The sequence below is a fragment of the Sceloporus occidentalis genome, unplaced genomic scaffold (assembly GCF_023333645.1).
Source record: "Sceloporus occidentalis isolate IW3139 unplaced genomic scaffold, rSceOcc1.0.p SCAF_4, whole genome shotgun sequence".
In the NCBI taxonomy this organism is placed as follows: domain Eukaryota; kingdom Metazoa; phylum Chordata; class Lepidosauria; order Squamata; family Phrynosomatidae; genus Sceloporus; species Sceloporus occidentalis.
The window spans coordinates 101,227,683-101,255,471 of record NW_028316984.1 but is presented as its reverse complement, the minus strand read 5'-3'; the positions used below and the strand labels follow the sequence as shown (position 1 = coordinate 101,255,471).

General features: G+C 39.5%; 1 protein-coding gene across 13 annotated transcripts in view; it reads right to left on the bottom strand.

Annotated features, from left to right (window-relative positions):
* SOX6 (SRY-box transcription factor 6) overlaps positions 1-27,789 on the bottom strand; it is a 582,676-nt gene that overhangs the window by 128,175 nt on the left and 426,712 nt on the right. For 11 of the 13 annotated variants that reach the window (XM_089521088.1, XM_089521087.1, XM_089521089.1 and 8 more), the window contains 2 exons: positions 13,600-13,723; positions 660-739 (listed from right to left, as the gene is read on the bottom strand). In XM_089521088.1, coding sequence (XP_089377214.1) covers positions 660-739; positions 13,600-13,723 — 204 coding nt within the window. The remainder of the gene's footprint in view (positions 1-659; positions 740-13,599; positions 13,724-27,789) is intronic. The other 2 variants (XM_089521092.1, XM_089521094.1) reach the window with 1 other exon arrangement.

Genomic DNA, 27,789 nt, shown 5'->3' with positions numbered 1-27,789 from the left:
AAGGGACCAAACTCAGACTCCTGATGGCTGCTGGCATCCAACCAACTTAACGCATGGAAAGACTGAGATTCCATAAATACAGAAGCTGCAAGAGTGCAGTTTATGAAACAGTCTTTACCAAGCCTAAAAGGAAGGATGAAATACATTTATTCAAGCACCTATTACATACTACAAAGTTAAAACAGGCAATACTTGGAAAAAACTTAAGAAAAATAAAATGTTCTAAACATGTATCCTGGTAAATAGTTACATGCTTCCCTGCCCTCTGCACACACACACACACACACACATACATACACCATGTTCCAGCACAATTAAGCACTTCTGTACTCCCATTCATTTTAACAGCAAAAAGCTAAATACATGCTTAACTCTCATAGTGGAATCTGTGGGATTAAAAGTATTCAACAAAGCCTGGATTGTGCTCAAAATTATTAACTTAATTGATATCAAATACAAAGTTGGCTGTATTTCCCAGCATCAAACCTGACAGCACGCTGTTCTGTTTGCAGCACGGTAAGTATGTAAGGTGTTAATCCTTTTGGGGCTGTGCTTAAAAAATTACTTAACATTCAAGCCTTTACTTAGCATACAGCTGGTTAGCAGTTTTCTACTAAAACATTGGCTTTGAGCCCACATATTTTTGTTCTGGCACATACCTGGAGCTGTAAAGGGCTGAGTCCAGAAGCAGCAGCAGCTGCCATTGTTGACGGAATGAACTGCACAGGATAGTTATCACCTGTCGAGGAAAACAATGCATGCAGGTTTAGACAATGAGCAGAGAATAGCAGCAGACAAGTACAAACAAGGCCTGAGCTCCACCACACTGCTCTAAGCCTAAACATCTGCAAAAACAAAAGGGGTTTGCTGGGCACAGACTTGCAGCTCTTCATTGGAACTTCTGTTCAGCAGATATAGCTAGTAGGCAAACTGGCAAAACATAAATTGCAGTTTTAGACCTAAGCATGCTCACTCTGATTACAGATCACAAAGCACAGCAGCCTTGAAAAATAATTGCACATTTAGAAATATTTTAGGTGATACGTGACACAGAGTGGGATGCCAAGGCCCAGTCTTGTCAAATGCTGAGCATCTGTTGTATTTGAAATTTCTTTTTCTGTACCTTTTTGGTCTAAACAGAAGGGGTGTTCCTAGATTTCAGTCAATTACTTTGAAGTGCCCTTAACATGGGAATAAACTGTGGGATATTCTAGCAGGGAATAAAGCTCAAATCTCTTGAACTCAGCCATTTAATCTTGTCCCTGTTTTGTGCATTGACAATGAAGATCGGGTTGCAGTCCCATACTGACATCAGAAAAGAACCAGATTTCTTTGAGCCACTCCCTGAAAAATCAGAAAACATCAGTTTCTTCTGAGCTTCTTTCTTCGTAGATCATGTTGGAAAATAAGACCATGAGGAGGACTCTGTCACATATAGTCACATGCATACATGCAAACACCCACACTCCATGTTGCTCAAGAGTTGGTGACAGTCATTCCATCCAGGACACAGTTTGTGGGGAAGAAAGCACCATTGACTTTGTAATTGTAGATCTTCTATGATTCCACTTTTAACTGCCATGGATAAAATGATCATGTAGTCCTAGGGTTTGTAATTTGGTGAGGAACTCTGGCTAAGAATTCTAAATACCCCTCCCTAATCTACAACTCCCAGGATTCCACTGGGTGCAGCCATGGAAGTTATAAAAGATTTTCACATGAGGCTGTTAGTGTTCTTAAATCGTTGATATATCAGAATTCAGTAATAAATGATTACAATACAATTTCAAAACAGTTACATTCACACACTGGACACAGCAAGATTTAAGAATGATTTAGCAACGATTTAAGAACACTAACAGCCTCATGTGAAAATCTTTATAGTTTATAATAACAGCATAATTGTGTAGTGTGAAAGAACCCCAGGACTGAGCATTTCAGATAATGTGGGGGCCAATTTTCCATCCTTGCTCCCATCACAAGCCCCCAATGACCAGCTCCCACCAAAACTGGAAATATCTATAGCCCCTCTTCTGGTATCCCAAAATCAAGGCACAGAGGGGATACTTCCTACATTGACCTCACATAGTCTCCCAACATTTCACACATGAAAACCAGGACACATTTGACCAAACAACTTCAAAGTGGGCTCAAGATGGCAAATGTTATTAAGAAAGAAGAGCACACAAGCTAGGAGAGACTCAACAGTTTGGTTTTACCTGAGTCTTCCCTACCTTCCTTCTCCTCCCCCCCCCCCAAATCAGAGTTAATGGGATGCAAATCATTTTTGTATTTTGAATTCAGTTGCAGCAGTTGAACTAAGATGAGAACAAAGGAGGAACATGGAGAATGAAAGAAAATCTGGAACATTTTTAAAACAGCGAGAAAAGTATGACAGAAAACTGGAACTGTCCCTGCCAGTTTGGAATGGTTGGAAGGTATTGCACCTCCATGTTTTAGTAGTATTAAAATAAAATTAGGGCTGCTGCTTGTGGTGGTTTACATGTGAAGCAGATGGTCTTGGCACTGCCTATCCAGATACCTGATGCCCTCGAAGCCCAGCATTTTAAGTAAAACTATTTTAAAGGCACTGATGTTGCCATTAAGCTTTATTGAGAATTTGTACATTTTGAAACTTTAATTTATCCCTAAGGACAAAATGGGTTATAGATAAACCTAATAACTTTCTACAGGCTAGAATACCTGAGGAAACAGATGTATCCAGCAGTATAGAGATTTCCAGTAAATTTTCAAAACTTATGGGATCACAACCTCATTATCCACTTAGTTTCGCAGAGAAAAGTTCTGGTGATGACCAATAAAGCCCTATTTGGCTCAGGTCCGGGCTATTTGGCAGACCGTATCTCCTTATATGAGCCAGCCCAGGCTCTGAGATCCTCAGAGGAGACTCTTCTCTCCATCCCACCACCATCATAAGCATGGTTGGTTGGGGCACGAGAGAGGCAATGGCAGCCCCTGGACTTTGGAACTCCCTACCTAGGATGGTCCCTTTCTTGTTATCTTTCCACTGGCAGGCTAAGACCTACTTGTTTAGTCTGGCTTTTAAAACAGTAAGTTTTTAAGGCATATGATGGGATGCTGTTATATTGTTTTAATGTATTTTAAGCATTCTAATCTTTTTAAAGTTCTTGATTTTAGCAATGAATTTGTTTTAATTATTGTAGTAATTTAATGCTATTTTAATATACCAATTTTGTATGTTTTTAATTGTATGGTGTTTTTAAATGTTGTAAGCTGCCCTGAGTATCAGCCCTAGAGGAAAGGTGGGATATAAATATAACAACAACAACAAAATCATCTTATACAAAATCAAGCAAGAAGTACCTCCTTGTATTAATATTATGAAGGCACCCACACTAAGGATGGAGTGAACAGTTGAAGCAGGAGTGCTAAGATTCTCAAGTGCCACCTTCCACAAGCAAGTTCTCTGCTCGCCTTTGGCTTCCTTACCCACATCCATTTCTCTTCTCCATACTGAAAAAGACCCTTACTTTAGGAAACAGAGAGGAAGCAGAATGTGAAGCAAGCTCCCATCAGCACATGCACAGTCATTTCTCACCTGGGACATGACATCAGATCCCAAGATCCCCCAGTAACTATAAGCATTCTGCTCAACTCAGGCTTGCATCCTTCCGAGGTCGCTAAAATGAGTACCCAGACTGTTGGGGGCAAATTAGCTTACTTGCTAATTAGCTTACTTGCTGTTCACCGCTATGATCTTTGGAATAGTGGTATATAAATAAAACAAATTATTATTATTTATGTCTCTGGGAGCCCTTGCTGCGTCTGCCTACCATTTCTCAAGGAAAATATCAAAACTGTTTTCAAATGATCTAATCAAACACTTGAGAAGCCCACAATGCATTTTGGGAGGCAATCGTTCTGTGCCACTATCTTTCTGAGAGACTATCTTTCTTCGTACCAATTCAAACAAGAAACATATGGCTATTCAGGTGTTTTGGAATCATAGCTCCCAACCACAGCTTCTTTACTATTGCCTATGTTGGCTAGGGCTGGTAGGAATTGCAATCCAGCCATATCAGGAAGACCCTATGTTCCCTAGCCCTAACAGCCACTACTATTTGAAAATATATTCTGTTTATCTAAGTAGCAGATGAGGAGTGCATAGGCAGGTCTTGTCCCACTGATCTTCTCCCACTAATCTTCCCCCATTGCTTCCAACTCCACCTTCATTTCATTGCCATCTTTGCTTCTGAAATTTAGATTATGCCATTCTTGGAACAGGGAACTCCCTCACTATAGTGTTCTGAAAAATGTCATGTTGGAAGTTGGTGTAAATAATTGAATATATAAGGGTTCAAACATGTATACATTAAGTAGCATTCTTCAGAGGGTCCCTAAAATATTTAAAATTCAGGCATATACACTGGGTGCATCTACATTGTAGAACTAACGCAATTTGACACCACTTTAAGCGCTATAGCTCTATCCTATAGAATCCTGTGATTTACAGTTTTACAAGGTATTTAGCCTTCTTTGCCAAAGAAAGCTGTGCCTTACAAAACTACAAATCCCAGGATTCTGTAGGATGAAGCCATGGCAATTAAAGTAGTGTCAAGCTGCATTATTTCTATAGTGTAGATGCATTCACTGTTGTAATTCAGGGCTGAAAATATTGCTGACAATATAAGATCACCCTAAAGTAAGAGGTCACTTGGCTGTTTAATGTAATTATCAACATCCAACATCTTTTCAGGTTGAACCCACCACTGGACATTGTCTGTAAGAATCAACATTCTTGTACAAAGCTGGGGTGTTGTGTGTGTATGTGTGTGTATGTGTGTGTATGTGTTAAGAACAGAATCTACAGTTTTGAAAAATGGTATCTGATGAATTAGACAATAACCATGCTTTCATAAAGTATCACTTCAGTGTCTAATTTCAAGTCAATGTTATGTTCTATCTTTAGGCTATGTTTTTAATAAGCAACTCCTCTGCACATATTTCACATTTCTAATAATGAAGCTGCTGTTTCACAGTGCATACAGAATACAGTATTGTAGGTTTAAACATAAAGGATCCTTCTAAAATAATGCAGCCGGGGAATGGTGAATACTGCCCTCCGCACATATGCACACACAGATGAAGAAACACACAGCCTAGCTCAGTTCTCAAAGACGTAGTAACTTCCCAAACCCTCATAAACACTCTCCTTTTGCTTACTGCCCAAAGCACTACAGTACTCAGACAAGCTCAGTGCAAGTGTTAAGTTGCTTTCACTTTTTAAAATGAATTGTGAGGTTCTAATCCGCAAGGTCTCTCTGCATCATATCCATAATACCTCATCAGACCATTGAGCACAGTATGTGCTTGTACACAGTCCACTAACAATTGGCTTCTGATTGCATATGGAGCGCTGCTACAATGCTTTTGCTAACCTACATTGTACTGGTATCCTACAGAGCAACATTCATAAAATGTGATCATATTCCCCTCTCTTTCTATGAGGCTGATTTTTGTCTGCAGTAGGTTGCTGTTGTTTTTAAAATAACTAAATTGTTTTCTTCAAGTATAAAGCTCATTTCTCTTTATGGCTAGATAATTCGACTTATCTTCTTGAATGCTAAACAAAATTATCTGAATAAAGAGTATCCTCATCAAAGTTAAATAATGTTTCTTCAGCAACTATAAATTTTTATTTTTGTTTTTTTTTTAAAAAAGAAGTCACAAAGCTACTGAATTAATGATGCTTTAAATAGGAGAAAAATAAGTGCACAGAGATAAGCTGAGATGGCACTGCCAAACATTTCCAAGGCATTCTTTCTTTAAACATTATGAATTATTCATCACTTTTCCATACAACACCCACCCCCATACCATCTCCCTATTTTTGTAAATTCAATATCACTTTCTTTATTTGTACTAAAACATTTTCCATGTCAAACATTTTTAATAAAAAAAAAAAACTCTAAAAGAATTCCCTGTGGCATCCCTTTTTCACACACAGCTGTCATGCTTCCATGGTTTGAAATCGCTTGGAGTAGGTAGGTAGGTAGATACTATATATGCCTTCAGGTTTATTTATTAGTGTCTGTACCACACCCTGGCTCGCCTGTTGGCTGTAGTTTTCCCATTTGCTGATGACAAAGTTATATTCTTTATTTTCCATCCCTTCCCCCATCATAAAGTTGTTCCTTCCAGGATTAAATCCAAGCAATTGAAAGTGAACAGAATATATTTTTCATAATCCTACTGCATTATCCAGAGAACAAAGCATGACACTTTATACCAATGGAATGCTTTACTGACAGTAGTAAAACTAAAGCAGGGGGCATGTTTCTTGTGTGGAGAGGCAGGGACTATGAGCAGAGGGGAGATGGTGAAAGTTTAACATTTTTAAATACAGAAGATGCATCTTTCTCCCCTCTAATTTTCAGAGCACAAAAAAAATGGATCAAGGCGCTTTTCAGTAGCTGTCTTGGCAATCTATCACTCAACATGTTGTAGCAATTTTTTTCAAATTTGTTTCTAGATTTGGAATGCTTGCGTGAGGACCTATTCTTTTTTAATTTTATGAAGGTAGACAAAACAAGTCAGAACATGTTCATTGTAGGTATAGGTGTATAACAGTGTTGATTACTGGGAGAATGGCTCAAGAATGAAAAGGATGGAGGGGGGGCGCGAGAAAAATCCCTCTCCTTCCTTGTTTTGCAAACTAGCCTTCTCAGCTCCCCTGCTTTGTTGGATTGTGTATTTACATTGGTACTTCTATTGTTTATATATACATTGGTGCTTATAAGTTCCAGGATGATTTACCAGCTTCTGTTTCACTTGTCAAACCAGCCAGTGATTATAAAACAAATGTAGCTAGCAAAGTATTGCTGTGTGTGCATAGCTCTAAAGCCACAGCACAGCAACATTTGCAACTTTTGAAAGTATAGTTCATACTTTACATAAGCATTTCTTCTTGTGAGCACAGCATGTGAGTAAGTCCAACTGACCAAAGCTTTACTATCTATGTTCAAACTGACCTGTTCCATTTTCAGTGTAAATGAAATAAAATGTCGTGGTTGATTCTGTTCCAATAGACCACCAATCTGAAAATGATTATTTGCAGTGTCTTTTCCTACAGAATGTTAATATTAACAAGGCAATTTGCTAAAGGGCTGTATAGAGCTTTCTAGAATAAAAGTGAAATATGTGGTTTGCTAGCTCTTTCCCAAACTGTACCTTACAGTTAGGGTCTGCTGGTCTCTTCCTCTCTGACTCCACTGTCAATGGTTCTGCACACTGAAAACTGAGGTAGAGACTTCCTGGCCCACAACCCACCCTCTTAGGAATGACACTCAGATTTATTACTCAGTGGTTTTAATCAGCTACCTTGCATTGAAAAAAGCACTCTGCTTATGGAAAGTGTCTCCAGCCAATTTCTCCTCATTGCCTAAACTGTAAGTCATCTCATCAGCATGAAGGGGTGCAACTGTCTATAGCTAAAGAAATACATTTGAATTTGCTTAACTATGGCTGTCTATTATATGCTTTTTGGGGTCAGACTAGAGAGCCATACAGGACTCAAAAGTGGCACAATAATAATTTTGCTTCTGACAAATTTGTGTCAACTTAGTGCCATCTACTGTATCCTTTGTGTTTTTTGAAAACCACAACATCCTCTGTGTTCTGAAAAGATCTCCTAAACAGGTCGCTCTGAGCTCTCGGTAACATCAACAACTTGATAGAACTATGTTGTAATAATGTTTTCACTAACTGTACATTGCAAAAGCCAACTGAGGGGAGGAGGGAGAATAGGAGGAGAATTTGTTTCCTGTCTTTGTGTAAGTTTCTAGAAAGCTTGACAAAATTTGGGCTCTGGGCTCTCTTGGCACCTTTTGATGCTAGAGGCCCAGCCGTAATTGCAATAAAGAAGATCTGCCTTCCTACTTCATGGTCTCTGTGTGATCCCCGGTTTCCGCCACAAGCAGAGTCCCTCAGACCTCTGTGTTAACATATTCAGGAGCTGATGTGAGGATATTTTCCTCCAATCATTTTAGCCCCAAGTTTGATTAAATGAACTGTCCATTGTTGTTGTTGTGTACCTTCAAGTCATTTCCTTTGGTATAACTGCTGGCAAAGAGGACATGTTGTTCTCTGTGCATCTTTCCCCATAATATGAAAGAGTCAAAGTAACTAACAGTAATTGCTTAGTCCATTCAAGTAAGAGTTGGCATTCTAACAGCTCTACTTTATGTACCTGATTTAAATAAGGTCCAACCTCTGTAACAGTGTGTCCTAGGAGAATTTTCAAGTGCATGTGGGTCAGCAGACACAACAGTAATTTGAGTTGCACAGCACCTTAAAGTTTTAATTAATTCAGTATGTGCTATAAATACCAAAAGGAATATCTATAAAAATTAATTAGGTTATCTATGAAGCCCAGATTTCTCAATTAGTACTTGCTATGCTAGCAACATTATGTTATACAACGTTCAGAAGTGTGGTAACTAATTTTTTTTATAATCTGTTATCACTTACATGATTGATATTGGCTAGCTTGGGGCTCCATAATTTTTGGTAACTGTAACAGGAGTGGAAAGGGGGGACCATAATTTAGTATTTAAAATGTTCTAGGTTCAATTCCTGGTATCTTCAGTTAAAAAGAAAGGATCAAACAGCAAGTTATAGAAGACCATTGCCTGAGAACCTAGAGAGAAACAGTCTTCCCAAACAGACAGTACTAGCCTAGATGGAAAGAATCCGGCCAAGTAAATAGCTGCTTCCTCTGATCCCTATTGGTGTTTGCACAGTACAGAATAGAAAACCAAATGAGAACATCCCTTGTTTACATCTTATTTGGATTACTGTAATGCACTCTCCATGGACTGCCTCCGAAAAGTGCTGAGAAACGTCAGTTGGCCCCAAATGCTGCAGCCATGTCATTAACTGAGGCTGGCTATAGGAAGCACACAACTTCCTTGTTGCAACAGATCCAGTGGCTGCCAATCCATTTCCAGATACAATTCTAAGTGCTGGTTTTGATCAATAAAGCCCTATATGGCTTAGGACCAGGTTATTTAAGGTTCACATCACTCTTTATGAGCCAATTAGAGTTCTAAGATCATTTAGAGAGGATCTTCTCTCTGTTCCACCACCTTCTTGTGGTTTGTTTGATGGAAACATGGGAGAGGGCCTTCCTGGTGGTTGGTTCAGACTTTGGAATTCCCAGACTAGAGAGGCCAGGATGGCCCCCATCCTCACTGTTCTTCTAGCAGCAGTTCACAATATTCTTATGCCATCATGCTTTTACAGATTGACTAGGGTTAGTTTTAAAATGTTCTGTGGTGCTGTTATAAGGTTTGTATATAGCCTCTCAATTAATTTTAATATTTTAAATGTTTAATGTTTTAACTACATAAATTATTTTTAATCGTATATATATACTTTTATTAATGTTTTTGTATTGTTTTTCTAATTTGTATTGTTTTGAATATGTTGTTTCTCACCTTGAATTCTAGGGGAAAAGGTGGTAACACAGAAATTTCCTATGCTTAATGCCTTTGCATGTTGTGCAAGGTATCAAATATGGAGGAGGGAAGTAAATATCTCTTGAGATTTATAATGAACAATTCCAGTGGTAAATGTTGGCTTCCACATCAGTTGGGCAGAGAAGCAACTTTAGATTTTAGACCAAACTTTTAAGTGCTTTTAAGTACTTTTTGTGACCCCAATCCAGCATGGTCTCTGGCTTGGGCTGGACACCGCTTTCCTCCCTCCCCATCTCCCTCCTTTCCAGCATGGCTGCCTCCATCTCCACCTTGGGGTGCCTCCAGTTTATGACCGTACAGGATTGGGGCCCCAGAGCGTGCCAGGGGGTTGCCTTCTCTTTCTCTCCCAGTCTCCCTCCATCTCTCCTAAGAAGCCCTGGGCTGGGAGGGCTGGAGGAGCCCAGCACAGCCTTTTTGGCAGAGACTGGCAGAGGAGTTCCCCCAGAGCCAAAGGGCCCTTTTGACCATTCCTTACCCCCTTCCCCAGGCTCTGCCCCCTGAAGCCCCTTGAGACTGATGTTCAACCATATCTGGAGGGGGGCACAGGATCTATTTCCTTTCTCCCTATTTTGTAATGTTTTTTGGTAATGTTTCATGGATTTTTAACTCAGCTGGCTGTGTAATACTTTTCAATATGATATTTTTATATATTGTTTTTATTGCTATGTATGTATTTTGATGTTGAAATTTTAGTCTGTACGCCGCTTTGATCATCGCGGAAAAGCGGGATAAAAATAAATTTTTATTATTTATTATTATTATCTACAAGCCCAGCAAACCTGGTCCTCCACGAGCTGAGGCACAAAGGAACTAGTGGGAACTACATAGTCTAAGGTCTAAATTCACTTCTGTAGTGGGAACTATGCATTGGCCTTGATCGATTCAGCCCCCCGGTGTCAAAATCATTCACAAACGAGTTTACAATTAGCTTACAGTTGTAAACCGCTTAGACACTGCTTAGGCGGTATGAAGCGGTATATAAATGAAGCTTGTTTGTTTGTTTTGTTTAAATGGTAAGTGGGAATGGGCCCTAGGTAGCTGTTCTGTCGGGTGCCATTACAGAAACATGTCTCCATCTTAAGATTGCCAATCAAGTCCCCACACCTATTCAGTTTCAAACAAGAGATTGAACTGAACTGTAAGAGAAACTTCCCTTGGAACTTCTGAAAATAATGCCATTTTCTTTCTGATTAAAAATTTGAAAAACTTTATATCAGATTGATTACATTTTTCTGAAACTGCTTGGAGTCAAATAAAATTTCATGGATCTAAACCCACTTCTTCAGATGCAATGCAGAGTGATACTTTTTATGCTGCAAAAGACTAACAGGGGCGTGTTACAGACCGCCTGAAAATGGCGGTCTGCCGGCACCACCGGTTGCTGCGTCCGGGAACCGCAGTGGCCAAACCATGCGGTTCCCGGATGCAGCAAAAAAGAAGCCCAAAAATGGCGCTTCTTTCTGTGCCCCGGAAGTGGCGCCGCGAAGTGCTAGTCGCGCACTCGCAGCATCACTTCCGCCACGTAACATCCGGATGCTACGCATTCACGACGTCAAGATGGCGCCACCTGTGTGGAAGGGGCTGCCATTTTGTACAGACCCAGTCCGTACTAGGGTTGAGGGGCGTCTATTCTAGATGCCCCTTTCTAACTCTAATATGCCCCTTCCTAACCCTAACACGTACTTTCGGCACATGTGTAACGCGCCAGGGCTACCTTTTTTGAAAATCAGTTACAGCAGTGTTTCAAGGGTGTTAAAATGACACCTACAAGCAGGATGGAAAGAGATCTTATAGCTGCTTTGAGAATAAGGAATTTATTCTTGTTTTGTAAATCTAGGGCGGGATACAAACCGCCGCTTTGCGGCATTCCCCCGCCGGCGCCATTTGTTCCGCACGGGAGCTGCAGCAGCCAAACCACACGGCTCCCGCGCGGAGCAAAAAAGAAGTTCCATTTTGGAGCTTCTTTTCGCGGCATACTGATGACGTCACGAGGCGCCGCTGGTGCATTCACGACGTCATAGGCGCCGCGACACGTCTGGACGCTATGCGTCCAGTACGTAAAGATGGCGGCGCCCATGTGGAAGGGGCGCCGCCATCTTGTATGTATTGTATACGTACTAGGGTTAGGGGGGTGCGGAAGCATGGCCCCTTCCTAACCCTAGTACGTATACAATACGTACTATATGGCGGTGTGTATCCCGCCACTGTTTGAATTATTAATGGAAACTAGAGAGAGAGAAAACTGAAAGACTAAGGAGTTTATCGCACAGCCAGGCACAGGATGGGATCAGGCTTCAATGGCCTTGAATGTGTGTTATCGTACAAAAAATTCGGACTTTGTCGTAGGGCGACCACAAGCTGTCCCCCAGCTGGCTTAGCTGGCCAATTTTGAGGGATTAAAAGCTTCCATCCTTCAAAATCAGCTGGCTAATCGCAGCTGGGGGATGGCTTTTGGTTGCCCTGTGACAAAGTCCACATTTTTGTGTGCAATAACTGCAGATCAAAGCCATTCAAGCCTGATGCTGTCCCGTGCCCAGAATGGGCAAAAATGGCTGTGAAATAAACTCCTAAATGAGCAAAAGAAGTTGTAGCATAAACTTTCATAGACTCAGTCTACTTTCTCGGATGCATGGAGTTAAATGGTGCCCAGGAATGACCTTTATAATCAGACTAAATGAATAGTAACAGAAATGCAAAACTTGTGGATATGGTGATGAGGTAACAATTTCAAGTTGAGGGACAAAGGCAGGACTGTACCAATTTCCTTCTGTTCTTATTCACGTCTGAATAAAATCTGTATTCTCAATATATTTTTTTTAATGCACACAAACACAATCTTTCTGGTATTCATGAGAATATTCCTATTTCACAGATTGGTTGGCAAAGTCAAGGCAAAGTAGTATGTTGCCTAAAGAAAAAGTGGTCAACAGCTGGGTGTAGAAGTAGATCCTAGTCACCCTTAGCATCTGTCATACCTAATAACCCACAAATATTTTTTATGAAGCTGAAGAGCACAGTGAAGCAAATAGAAATAAATTCTCCATTGGTATTTGGCACAATATCTTACTTGAAAAAAATATTTTTAATGTGGGCTACATTTAATATACAAATTACATTCTAACACATAAGAGTTTGCTTCAGAACTGATCCCAATAACATAAGCAGTAGATTCCAACTGTTCCTTTGTAAATTTTACATTTAACATCCATAGGAAATGCCTTAACCATTTTTTTTGTTTAATATTCATTAAAGGTGGGAAAGATTAATGAGCAAAATAGAGATGCTGCTTCTGGGCTGAGGTCTTGGTTTACAAGGAAAGAATATACACATGAAAATAAGGTTGACTTTTATTTACTTAAATATCTTCTTACTCTGAATTCCTTTGCAAACATGGCTTTAAACATTTAAAGTTCTGTTGACAAGGAGACTCTGAAAGTAGCTTCAAACCATTATATCCTTAATTGAATTCCCCAGGAGCCCAGTAAACTCAAAGGAATAAAGAAAGAAATCATAACATTTGCTAAATCATCTCCAAACATCTCTCACTGTGAAGTTGTGTGACCTGTTACAAGGCTGAATTGATGATTGCGGCTGAACTGCTGAAACCTCTGTTATTTAGATGAAAATCATACAAAATGCTGCCTATTTGAAAAACACAAATTAAATCATACCTGCCTTCACTTTTTATCTCTAATTATAAAGAAGGCTTGCACAAAAGATGAGTATGTGTACATGCTGATGAGAAAGGGCCTTAAAAAAGAGAGATATGTAACCTTCCTATAAAGAACTAGGCTGCTCTCACATGCAAATTGGCAGGGAAGTGGGTCAATAAATTCAAAGGAAATGATTTCATGGTACACAGAAATAAAATAAATATAGTTCCACACAACCAATTCCCTGGGTGTCTCTAGAAGTAATTTTAATCTAGATCTGGGGGGAAAATCCACATATCTCTTTCCTATACCAGTTCTACCACCTCATCTACATGTGTCTCACCATCCATAGCAAAATGGGTCACAAGAGTAACTATAGCTCATATCTTAACATATTAAATAGCTCCACATTTCTATCTACTTACCTGGCTTGTAAGTTATTCCTGGGGGGAAAAGGAATCCCTGCTGGGCTGCAGCAGCTGCTGCCAGTGTCCGCTGGTCGTGTGGAAAAATTGGGATCATGAGCGGAGGCATGTGACCCTGAACCTGCTAAACAAAAGAGAATCTCTGATCAGAAATAGCACAAATTTGTCCTGACAGATACCTCTCTAGCCCTGATAGCTTGCTTGTGTTCACAGAGTTCCACCGAACCTTATCCTCACCATAACCCTTACCAATTTCACATTATCACATCAAAGCCCATGCTAACATTGCTCTCCATCAGTGTCAAATGTGCAACAGCTTTATTCGCAGGTACTTTTTCTTATTCTGCCTTGCTTTGTTTAATTCCTCTGTTTGTGCAGAAGTAAAACAAGATAATGCTCTTGAGAGGGCAACTTTTCCCATGTTTTCTTTTTTCCCCTTTGTCTTGAATTCAAAAGTTATGTTTTCTGTTGTTTCTCAGATTTCATTGCATCCATATCTGAAGTGTCCAACATTTTGAATGCCTGCATATAATTAAATATTTTCAAAATATTAATATGGATTAAATATTTCCTTAGATGAAATTCTTAAGAAGCAAGACTACAGCCACTTGTAGTCCCAATTAAAAGAATGTTCCTTGCTGTACATACCTTAGTTGTAACATACACACAGTCTACGTAATAGACACACAGCCTACTTAAACTATTTGGCTTAAAGCACTATCGTATAGCATGATAATTATGGAACAGTATTCAGAGAGCATTTCTGCATACATCCCACCATATCAAATTCCATTTGACCTTCATAAAACCCCCCACATATAATTAAAAAATAAAATTTAAAAAAATAAAAAGCAGAAATTTCTTTAAATTCTGATGAGATTTCACATTTAGCATATAGAATTGGGCAGACTGAGGCCCAGGTATGAGTCAAAATTCACTGTTTATTATCCCAAACCCCTGATATATGACAGCCAGGTTGTAATAGGACTGAAATGGATTGCATGCTTTTCCTTTTTTTGTTTATATTCTGAAATAATACAATGATTTTTTGCAATGATTACCAGCCAAGTTAACACAAATATGTTTCTTTGAATTATAGCTAGAAAGTATAAAAATGAATTATGTGTTACCAGGAAATAATTTCATCATCCCCCTTTCTTTTGTTGAAAATGAATAGCATCAAATGCTATCAAAAAGTTAACATGGGTGTCCAAGCATTTTCTTTTTTGTTCTGATTCCCAGGAAAACTTTGTATGAATAAAAATCTCAATGTTGACCTATGACACCATTTAAATGCTACCAAATTTTGTTGTCATATCCATGTTTCTCTTCCAATGTCTGATGTGGACCAGAAACGCTACTGTGTGTGTACTTCTAAGAGAACTAATTTACCAACAACTCTTCTCTGGGGGGAAAGCCCTATGATGTAGGTTAATAAAGGTCAAACAAAAAATAAACACTTTACAGAATTTTTTGGAATCCATTTCTCAAGAAAATCAACTTATAATAAAAAGGTCTTTGTGCAATTACTGCCATGGCACTCGGGCGTGAAAGAAACTAGCTGTGAGCAGCCATTTTTTTTTTTCTTTTAGCTGAGGTAAGCCTAGTTTTCTCTGTTAGTGACACATTTTACATGGTTAAATTGAAGTTGATCCCCATGTGCCCAGTATCAACTTTTTATAATACTACTGAGTTTCTTGTATGATAATCTCTCCCCTGATACTCTGAATAAACAATGTAATTTGTAATGTTTGCATGAAACAATATATAAAACATCATGGAGAAGGTGAATATAGTGTGTTTTATACTCACTTCAAGTGTTTTAGAGTGGACACTGAATCAAATGGCTATGTGGCCATACAGAACTCCTAAGTTCCAAATAGGAAAGAGTCAGTTTGTAATTATAGTAAAATATTCCTGTTCATTTGGGGATGACACAGCAAGAAACAAGAGAGCAGCTTTTAGCTGAGAAAAATAAGTATGCATACAGTAAATCATACTAAATAAACCTATTATTATTATTATTAATGGACATTTCTAGAAGTGACTGAAGCTTGTTCCTCTGATGGAAGTAATTACTGCATACATGAAGAGCAGAAGTAGATCTTACTGAAAGGAAGGAAATGTTACCCAAATCCACATTGCCATGTCAAGCCCTCTCCTCTGTCTCATTCAGTTAAACTCACTGTCTGATATTATGGTCATGAAGTTTATTTATTCTTACTCTAGATTATTGGTTGCAATTGTATTTGGTGATTTATCTAGGCTAAAATGCCAGATAAAGTGGGGGTGGCTATTGATCTGGCAGAATTTTGGCATTTTCAAAAAGTACTCTGGTTTTCCCTAAACCAGAACCATAATACCATGAAAAGGATGACTGGGCAACAAGGACCTCTCTCACCTTCCCTACCAGAGTGGAACATTTTCAAGTTTATGGAGATGGAAATGCAGACAGTGTGCTCTCTGAAGGATCATAACATGAGAAAAAGAAACTCAGAAACTAAGAGATGAGGGCAGTGATACAGTTATGTGTATCCCAGAACTGCAAAGAGCAATCAGAAGGCTGGAATAAGCCATGATACAAAGTGCACAAACACCAAGGAGGAAGCTATGAGATATGGGTTGGCCCAAACCTTCCTATTGTTTACACGGACAGATGAACTGATGTGTAATACTACTGTATTACAAAGGCACTATGGCATAGTGGAAATAGGGAAGTCCTCATGCCCTTTGCAAAAATTAAAGTATCAAAACTATCTTACCCATCAGAAACAGAGATGCAGACAGGCTAGTAAAGTTCCTGCTCCCAGCTAAAAATATAAGACATGAGCTAGGCAATGCCAGACCAACAGTCAAAGATGTTAAGCAGTCAATGGACATTTGAACGAGGAAATTGGCTCTCTTTCTGGGTAAACTTGAAGGAAACTTTGTCAACATAATCCTCCGTGCTTTATATTACTTGATTTGGGCGGTGGGGGGGGGGGATGAGGATAGCTAGCTTCATCAAATTATATATATTCTTAGAAAGGTTAATTGCTTCTCTGTTCCAGCCGTTGTTTTGAAAATCAAGACACCAGCAGATGCCAAAGAAAGACACTCTTCTTCCTATTCATAAAAAGACATGCATTGTTGCACCAGCACCTCTTTCTCTTTGTCTCCTCTGCTAACTTGATGATGATGCCTTTTTATTTTTGCCATCTGCCCTGAAGCTTCATTAAAGATACATGAATGGACTAACTGGCCTGATATCTTGTGAGGAACAGGTGCTATTGTTTGTCCCTGAAGACTTGCACTAAAGATCTGACTCTGAATACTTGAGAAAGAGCATCTGCAGCAGTCAGTCAGAGAGCAACTTGGCAAAGACCTTGCTATGCGCTAATGTGCAAACAGAGTGACACTCAAGGGGACTCATTTTCTTTTTCATGAAGATTTAACTTTTTCCCCCTTTTACATGAAATAAATACAGAAATCTTAACAATCCTCTTTGTTTAAGGTGTGCCACTGAGCTGCACAAATAAAAGTAGAAGGAGTTCAGCATTTGCTTTCCATAAAATACAGATCTGTAAAAAGGCAATTTTTGGTGTTTGCCAGTTTACACAACAACATTTTCAAATAAAGTAATTGCAATTGAAAAAAATCAACAGGCCTTTGTTTGATTGTCTAACTCTGCAATTGTCTCAGTTTTTATTTTCACTCTTGATACATAGTTTTGGAGATGTTGATGGAAGCTTCTATTAGTGTCTCTGTTTTAAGTGTGTGTGTGTGTGTGTGTTTGAGAGAGAGAGAGAGAGAGAGAGAGAGAGAGAGAATGATGTGTGAATAATCAAAGCTATCTGAAATATGGGAAACCACCTGGACTTACAAGCAATACTTTAGCTGCTATTACAATATAACATTCATGGACAAAAATTTTCAAGACTAGTAATATTCTTATTACTACATCATAAAACCTTCAGTAAGCAGTTTGTGCTATGAAACAAAATAATGTCAACCATTGCCTCAAAATAATTTGGCTGATACTATGATAGAGATTATCGCACACGACTTATCCCATTTTATCCCCTATGGGATAGACACGTGTTTAACAGTCAATAACCGACCTAACTTCAACTTCAAACTCTGGATCCATCTCTAATTTAACAGGGGTTAGGGAAGTAGAAAGAGAGGAAGGCTGCATGCTAGATGGATAGATTCCAGTCAAGAGATCACAAGTATGATTTTGCAGAAGCTAAGCAGAATAGCGGAGGGCAGGGGGTCTTGGAGATGTCTCATCAGCAGGGTCGCCATGGGTCGAGATCGATTTGAGGATGGTTAACAGCAACAACTTAGGCTCTTTACAAAGATTTTCAGATCTCAAGGCTTAAACCCGAGTTCTTCTGTTTTGCTGGGCTCAGCTGCGGGTAAGAGGAAAGGACTGTATACAAATTTCCAGCTTAGTTAGGAGAGCAGCAGCTACCTACCATTTTCAATGCTTAATTGAAAATGTTGCTGTAACTTGCAGAGACTCTCCAGTGGGATTTGTTATTTACATAGGCGTGGGACAGACTGTCCAAAAAGGACGGTCTCCCAGCTTAATTTTGGTCTGTGGGGAAGCCACAGCATCCAGACCGCGGGGCTTCCCTGAGGACCAAAAAGAACCCGCAAAAAGCGCGTTCATCTTGCGACACCATTATGATTCATAGTGCGCCAATGGCGCACTCACTACGTCATAATGGTGCCACGACATGCAGACACCGTGCGTCTGGCATGTAACATGCCGGCACCCATCTGTACAGGGTGTCACCATTTTGACACCCTTGCCATGTGCGAGGGACGAGGGGCATCTAGAAGCGCCATCCCTCGCACATGATGAGAGCGTCCTTTTGTGTCCGTCTCAACCAGGCCGTAATTAGCTTCCTCCTTTCTTCAGAGTCATGGCACAAGGATTCACCTGCTGCTTTGTTCTGCATCCACCTTCTGGCTAGAAGCAAGTTGGCTAGATAAATGTTCCTTATCTCATCTCCTTAAGTAGGTGAAAAGGAATAATCCTCTGTTTTCATATTGATCTAGGAGAAGGCAAGACTTTAGCTTGGACTTCTGTTTTAACTTCTAAATAAGAACATATGTTCTCTCTTTGTCTAGGTTTGAATGGCAAGCTATGGGTCACTGTGGTTGGTACTTCATACATAACACTTAATGACATCTCTGATGTAATCCCTAGGTTTTGCTTCATAAACTACAGGGCCTGGGATGATCCTGAATTGGTAAGCCTACCCTTTACACATTTTAATAGTACTGAAAGAACTGTTACAGCTCCACTATTGCTGGATGAACTTAGGACTTTATCACACCAGCCTGTTATCTCACATCAATCATGTTGTTGAAGCAAACAGGAAGATACAGAAGGCATGTGTGCACATGACAAGAACCATTATATCTATTTTAAAATTACAGTTCCAAATCATATATCTGAATAATACAAGTCTTTTGATCAATAAGGGGGGGGGTATCTTAATTGATTTTTAGAATTTATTTTGAATCACTCCAACAAGTCAGTGTACAAGACTTTTAAGTAAACAAGCTAGAGAAAAGTGTTAAAATTTCCATTACTGTGTGACTATTCCACAAAATCCTCTATGGGAGGGCAATGGTGAAAGCAGAATATGTTTCTTACATTTGCACAGCTCCACTTGTAATAAATAAGCAGAAACCCATTCTCCTGCATATAGACATAATACAGTAAGTTGATGGTGTTTCTTTCTTTGCACACTTTAATGATAGTCTTTAATAATAGCCATCAGTAGTCTCCAACATAGCATCTTCCATCCTGGCATCCCCCAGATGCAGTTCCCATCAGCACCAGCTAACATGCTCAATTCTCAAGGATTGTGGGAGGTGATCCAAAATATCTGGGACATGCCAGGTGGTCTACACAGTCCAGGTAAGATGCATTACTTTTTATTCTTCTTGTGAATTCTTTGAACATATTTTGGAAAGGGGACATATAAACAAACATGAGGATGACTAATAATTATTGTACCCATAGTTTACAGTAAACATTTGGTAAAACAGGTGTCTTTCTTTGCCACTATGTTGCTAGATCACTCAGGAACCTATGATGTGATGAATAATACAATGTTTCTTAATCCAAATATATCACATTTACTGCTCTCAAATCTAATGTAAATCTATATTTTCACTGCCTGTTATCTGTGGGAAACAGTTTATATCTACACATTAAGTCATATATTACCTAGACACACAAAAGACCTCCTATAACATTAGAAGAATAAAAAATGATTAATTAAATTACTTTAAACCCTCTGTTTTCAAGAAACAGTTACTAGGAGGGAAGGAAAATGTCTCAGCTATAAAAAAAATTAATAAAACATGTTATGCAAAAGTGAATTTATAGTTCATTTGGAATTAGAGATCTACCACCTTCTCAATCCATACAAATGCATAATCTTGTCAATTAAATATTATTGTTAAGGTCTAGTACTATGTTAAAATCACTTTAAAGTGCAACTATGGAAAATTCATGTGTGTTTATTACTCCTTATGGGTCTATTAGTGGACATTTTATTCAGATTTGTGTTGTAAAATCTGCATAAACTCAGCATATTGTTATCCCCATGTGTGCATTTGTTTGGTTAAAGCATAACAGCAAATCTCAGTTACTACAACTTCTGGAAAAGTCAAGAGAGCAAAAGAGTCTCACTTTTTAATCAGACCCAAACAGTTCATGACTACAGGAGTGAAGAGCTATTATGCAAATTGTCCCAGCTAGTGGTCACTCTGCCATGAAAGAAGACAGAACAAGGCAATTAATTCAAATATTCCACAAGACTAGTGAAGATGTATATGTTTCTTATTTCCACTCAGCCTGTCAGTCTCCAGACATAAATAAAAATATTGTTTTCTAAAAAGAACTTGCACTGAAACACTTTAGATCTAGAAGGTAATAATATCAATTTTATGCAAGTGACTGCAACATCTGGCAATACAAAAACCCTTTTGATGATAGAAACTACTGTCCCCCATTTTTAAAAAGTAGAATTGTGATATATTATGTTAAATTATTGTGTACCCATATAAGACAAAGGGTTTATAATTTATGGCATTACAAATGGTCTAATTTTACATGAGTAGCTCTGGTTCCATCCAAGTACTTGCCATGACTACCTACAAATATCTCTGGGGAAATGTTATTATATTTCGTAAAGAAAAATGGTGTGTGCATAGAATCATAGAATCATAGAGTTGGAAGAGACCGCAAGGGCCATCCAGTCCAACCCCTGCCATGCAGGAAATCCAAATCAAAGCATCCCTGACAGATGGCCATCCAGCCTCTGTTTAAAGACCTCCAAGGAAGGAGACTCTATCACCCTCCGAGGGAGTGCATTCCACTGTCGAACAGACCTTACTGTCAGGAAGTTCCTCCTAATGTTGAGGTGGAATCTCTTTTCCTGTAGCTTGCATCCATTGTTCCGGGTCCTGTTCTCTGGAGCAGCAGAAAACAAGCTTGCTCCCTCTTCAACATGACATCCTTTCAAATATTTAAACAGGGCTATCATATCATCCCTTAACCTTCTTTTCTCCGGGCTAAACATCCCCAGCTCCCTAAGGCGTTCCTCATAGGGCATGGTTTCCAGACCCTTCACCATTTTTGTCGCCCTCCTTTGGACACGCTCCAGTTTCTCAATGTCCTTTCTGAATTGTGGTGCCCAGAACTGGACACAATATTCTAGGTGGGGTCTGACCAAAGCAGAATACAGTAGCACTATTACTTCTCTTGATCTAGACACTATACTTTTATTGATGCAGCCTAAAATTGCATTGGCCTTTTTAGCTGCCGCATCACACTGTTCACTCATGTTCAACTTGTGGTCTACTTGGACTCCTAGATCCCTTTCACATGTAGTTTCATTCAGCCAGGTGTCACCCATCCTATATCTGTGCATTTTATTTTTCCGCTCTAAGTGTAGTACCTTACATTTCTCCGTGTTGAATTTCATTTTGTTAGCTTTGGCCCAGCTTTCTAGTCTATTCAGGTCATTTTGAATCTTGATCCTGTCCTCTGGGGTATTAGCTATTCCTCCTAATTTGGTGTCATCTGCAAATTTGATAAGTATGCTCCCAATTCTGTCATCCAGGTCATTGATAAAGATGTTGAATAGCACTGGGCCCAGGACACAGCCCTGTGGGACCCCACTGGTCACTTCTCTCCAGGATGAAAAGGAGCCATTGTTGAGCACCCTTTGGGTTCGGCCGGTCAACCAGTTACAAATCCATGTAACAGTTACCTTGTCTAGTCCACATTTTACAAGCTTGTTTGCAAGAATGTCATGGGAAACCTTGTCAAAGGCCTTACTGAAATCAAGATATACTATATCCACAGCATTCCCTTCATCTACCAAGCTGGTAATTTTATCAAAGAAAGAGATTAGATTTGTCTGGCATGACTTGTTTCTCTGAAGCCCATGTTGAGTTTTTGTGATTATGGCATTGCCATCTAGATGTTCACAGACTCTTTGTTTAATTATCTGCTCCAGAATCTTTCCTGGTATTGATGTCAGACTAACTGGACGATAATTGTTGGGCTCCTCTTTTTTCCCCTTTTTGAAGATGGGGACAACGTTTGCCCTCCGCCAGTCTGCTGGGATCTCTCCTGTTTTCCAGGAGAGATCCCAGTTCTGTTACTTCAGAACTAAATGTATTCAGCCAAGCCCAATTGTAATAAATAATGACAAAATAAAACCAGACTACCTAAATCTATACATTTAGTATGTGGCCTTACATGTTGTTCCCTTATATCTTCATGACTGATTGGGATGGTGTTTGTCTTTTCTATCTCATGATGCTCCAGTGACATCTGTAGAATGGGACCACATGGGCTCTGCAAACTGTGTGTCTCCTTCCACTATGTTAGTTTCACTCCTCTTTTGAGTTCTATCTTGCTGGTGTGTGTGGGGGGGGGGGGGGGTCTATTTTCTTTCATACTGCTTCCACGATTCCTTCCTATAGGTATTACTGGATTGCTTAGGGAACTAAGCAGTAGTAGGCATGCAGAAGTAGGTCCTTCTCCAGTACAGGAATATATAATTTGGTGTGTACAGTAATTTTTTTTTCTGAAATCAATAGAACCTGTATTTAACTCTATGGTCCAAAACACACTGCAGAAATAATTGCAGATTGGTTTAACTGCCCTGGCTCAGTGCTAGGAAATGCTGGAAATGGTAATTTATTGTGGCACCAGAGTTCTCTCACAGAAAAGGCTAAATATCTCACAAAACTAGTTCCCAGGAGTCCCTAGCACTGAGCATAGTTAAAGCAGTCTCAAACTGGATTATTTCTGCAGGGTGCCTTGGACCTATGACACCATTCCTTCTCTCAGTCTCCTTCTGGAAAATATTGGTCCCCAAATGATTACATTATTTGCCCAAAGAGAAACAAAATTATTTTCACTCATAATACTGTGACAACTGTGCCATTAATGCTATGTAAACAAATAGGTAATTATTTTCACAGTATTCATATAAATAGTATTTTTGCCATTTGTTTGATTCATATGTTGCCATGCGAAATTATCTCCATACTGCACTTTCCTATATCGCCCATACTACACTTTCCTACACCCAATTACCACTGAATTACTTCACATAACTGATACTGATGGCAAACTACTCTCATATCAAGAATTGTACTATCAGAACTATATCCAATGGTATTCTGCCTCCAGCAAATTGGACATAGTGGATCAAATTCCTCCCCTGCTAACGGGCTTGAAAACCTTCCAGAACAGATTTGAGTCTGAGAGCAAATCTCACTGGGGGGGGGGGGAGGCTAAATGAGGCTATTAATCTTTGGATCAAAACATGAGGTGACAGTAGCAAAAGAGGAATACCACATTACAGGTGGATTGATTCAATGAAGGAAATCAAGGTCTTGAGTTGTAAGACCTAAATAGGACTGTTGATGACCTGGGCTCTTGGAGGTCTCCCATTCACAGGGTTGCCATAGGTCGAAAAACAATTAATGGCAAAATAACAGTAAAAAGAGAAGAGAAATTTTCATTTCACAAGTTCACATACTGACCATAATTAAAAACAGACAGATGCACATGCACTTAAGTGTGAGATGATGGAGCATAACTCAGTTTCTGAATCTTGAAATTGCATTCAGAGGGCTCTACAACCCCAGACATGTTCAAGTGATTTGAGGGGATAGAGAAAGATAATCAGGAAGTAATTTTGACCTAGAAACTGTTGTACATTCACTGGTAACTTCACGACTTGATTTCTGTAATGCGCTCTACATGGGGCTACCCTTGTGCCTAGTCCGGAAACTTCAACAAGTGCAAAATATGGCAGCCAGGCTGGTCGCTGGAAAAACTAGGAGTGACCGAATGACGCCCATTCTAAAATCTCTTCACTGGCTACTTATTAGTTTCCAGGCACAGTACAAGGTGTTGGTTATAATCTTTAAAGCCCTACATGGCTTGGGCCCAACCTATTTGAGGGATCGCCTGCTTCCAAATAATCCGCACCGCACACTCAGGTCCTCTGGGAGGAATCTATTGCAGCCTTTAAAAACCAGACTAACTGCTACCTCCCAGAGGACCTTCTCTGCAATTGCTCCCAAACTATGGAATGGTCTGCCAGACGAGATCCGTCAAATTGCCAGCTTAGACAGCTCTTAAAAAGCTGTCAAGATGGATCTCTTCCGGCAGGCCTTTCCTGAATAAAAAGTGCCCGGCCACAGAATGACTGCCCCCCACATTAAGTATTAGCCCACCACTCTCTCCTCGTCATACTGTATATATTTTCTTTCTTTTTTTAAATTCTGTTTTAATAGATATTTTAATTATAACATGTTTAATCTGGTTTTAAAGGGGGGAATTTGGGACACAATGTTGTAAATGTGGATTTTAATATGTTGTGAGCCGCTTTGATTGTCTAGTTACAGAAAAGCGGAATACAAACAAAAGTTTTATTTATTTTATTATTATTTATTATTAGTTCTATATTCTATGAGGGAGAAAAGAAGATGACTGTGGGGCATTTCATACCACACTGTTTAGCTTCTTCTCCACTGCAGTGTCATCACAGATTGAGTATGGTCACAAAAGAGACGTATAAATTCCCCACTTGATACTGCTAAAGTGCATCATTGCAAGAGCTTAAAAAATACTGTGGTCTGAACTGGTTTGCCTGAAGATGGATATAATAGTGCCAGCTCTCTTGCCAACATTGCAGAAGATGCCAGGGCAGAGTCCCATAACACCAGCAATTGTAGCTGAAGCAGGACAGCCTGTCCAAAGACTACTAATCCAAAGTTTTCTTGCTTCAGCTAGGGGAAAGTAACACTGTGTCACCAGAATAAGTGATACTCAGAGCATCATTTTTTGGCTTCTAAATAGGCATTTTTTTCACTGCTGCTACACATGCCTTCTGCCATTCACTCTAGTCTAGAATCTAAATCACAACACACTGCTGCCCTCCAAATGCATTGCCTTGCACAAACAGTAATGAAGACTCAGTCTTTGCAACTAACTGTATTCTAACTGTAGTTTCCAGAATGCAATAAGTAGTCGCATCTATACAGAATTATTTGTCAGTAACAATGAACCTTTGTCCACTGTGACTGTTCCCCCCTACTACATACAGCCAGACCTTATCTGCTCAGGAAATGCCTGTTTTAACTGACAGGTAGGAGATTAAATCTACAGCTGCTGAAACACAATATCCACTGTTAGATAGACTTTCACTGAAAAGCACTACAAACACATAATTTGTTTATGTTGTACCAGCAATCTTTGACAAAGCAGAATGTCTAGCTGAGACAAATGTGGTTAAACCCATTTATTATATTATTTCTGCTACACAGAACAAGCTCTTAAAACACAGAAGTTAGTCAAGACACAAAGCACTAGCTGTCTAAAGAAATCAGGAATAGATGAATTCTTGTTCCACTAGCCACCTTTGCACAGCAAAGCCAGTTCCCTCCTGGAAATTATGTATTTAGAGGTTGGTTGGGTTTTTTTTGGGGGGGGGGAGGGTTGGTTTGGTTTGGTTTTGCTTGAAGCACAAGGTTCAATTATGCTTAGGTTACCAAGGTGTGGCATTTATTTATTTTGTTTTATTCACTAGGAAAAAATAAAAGTTATCATCAGAACTAAGAATGTTAAAGAAAGAGAAAAGTCTACAGACCCCCTCCTCCTGCTCTTGATGGGCAAATGGTCCACACCCACTGACACAAAGATTACTGTACAGAAGGGCATCCTTGGTGGATGCCAAATTATTTGTGATGAAGGTTGTAACTACGGGATGAGTGAAGTGAAGGCATTGCCTCCCACCAAATAAAAATTCTCGTCTGCCTCAAAGGAAATCTTCCTTCACTTCCTAAATTTCTAGCATTGCAAAGAGTGAGACAAAGGAAATCATTCACACCTAGGACTCTTCTCTTTGCTGTATTTGCATTCCCTTGGTTAATATACTTGCTCCCATTTCTTTGGATGCCTAAACTCTGTTTCAAAATGAAAGGGATCTCATAGCACCTTTGAGACTAACTGTACAAGCATCTGATGAAGCAGGCCAAGTCTACGTAAGCTCATGTACCAGCTTCTTTCTATCAGTTAGTTTCAAAGGTGCTACAAGATCCCGTCGCATACTGGTATTCCAGACTAACAAGGTCTCTGTATGTCAGGCATGTCTCTGTTTGTCAAAATGTTCAGCTTTTAAGTTTTATCCAAGTTTTAAGTTACTCCAACGCTATAAATATGGAGTATGAAGGAAAATTTCTGGAGGGAGGCAGAATTATGATTTGGTGGGGGAGATACTCTCCTTTTGTCTTCTCCCAGCTAAATCCCTGTGTGTGACCGGAATCAATTCTATTCACATAGTATTGATGTCACTACATCGTGACAATAGAATTTTACTTCTTCAAGTACTTTGGTGCTCTCCTAAAAGTAAACTGGTATATTCTGGTATATTCTAACTAGTATATTCTAAATAGCTACAACTTAACAACTTAAATTTATGTAACATGATGGTAAACTGTATATCCTCAATGAAATTTATGTACTGCTGTTGTACCAAGATCCAGTTAATTCAACACATCTACCCTAATTGAAACTATCAATATATTAACAGATAAAATTAATAGCCCCCCCAAATAATATTATAAGTATATAATAGGTATACTTTATTGCTGACCTACTCAAGAAATGAAGAGACCAGACACAACTTGTGAAATGAGAAGGGCCATTTTATTTAACCTATTTAACACTTTAACTTTAACCCCAAACTGTAAAAAAGGACCATTTAGTGTGCAATTTGCTGAAGCAGGAGTCAGCTCCAGAGCTCCTCTTCCAGATCTCCTCCTTAGCCATTATTGGGTGAAGCAGATGGGCTTCAGAAGCAATGTATGATGCTGGATTGAGTTCCAGCCTGCCCTGGTTGGGCAAATCCAACTCAAGAAACCCCTTCTATCATGTCCCAAAATTTAAAGCTATGCCCAAGGGCAGTCTCTACCCACACCATGTGTTCCATAACCATGGCAAAAGAGGCAATTCCAAAGAACTGTCATTCATAAAGATACCACAACTGAAAGTCCCTACCAGTGCTCAAGGGATCCTGCTCCTTCCCTCCCCCCTCCAGCAGGTCACCTGCTAAGTGACCTGCCAAGCACCACCCAAGCACCACCCAAGCAAATGTTCAAATTCCCCAAGGCACAGTGCAGGGCAGGCATAAAAGACACCACTTCTTCAGCAGGACCTAAAAATGTAGCTGTTTAAAATCATAAGGAAGTACAGTCGACCCTTCTTATCCACAGATTTTTTTTCTCCACAGATTCAAGCATCCATGGCTTGAAAATATTCAAAAAAGTATAAATTCCAAATAGCAAATCTTGATTTTCCAATTTTATATAAGGGACTCCATTTTACTGTGCCATTTAATGGAACTTGAGCATCCATGGATTTTGTTATCCTGGAACCAAACCTCAGTGGATAATAAGGACCCACTGTATTTGTACTACTCATTGTATTGGCGACAGCACCAGCAGTACCACTGATTTTCAGCAGTGGTCCTACTGCTGACCTCAGGACAACACAGAAGACACAGAACACAGATTTTCAGCAGTGGTCCTACTGCTGACCTCAGGACAACACCACAAAAAGTGCAGGGTAGGCATATACAGACTATAGAT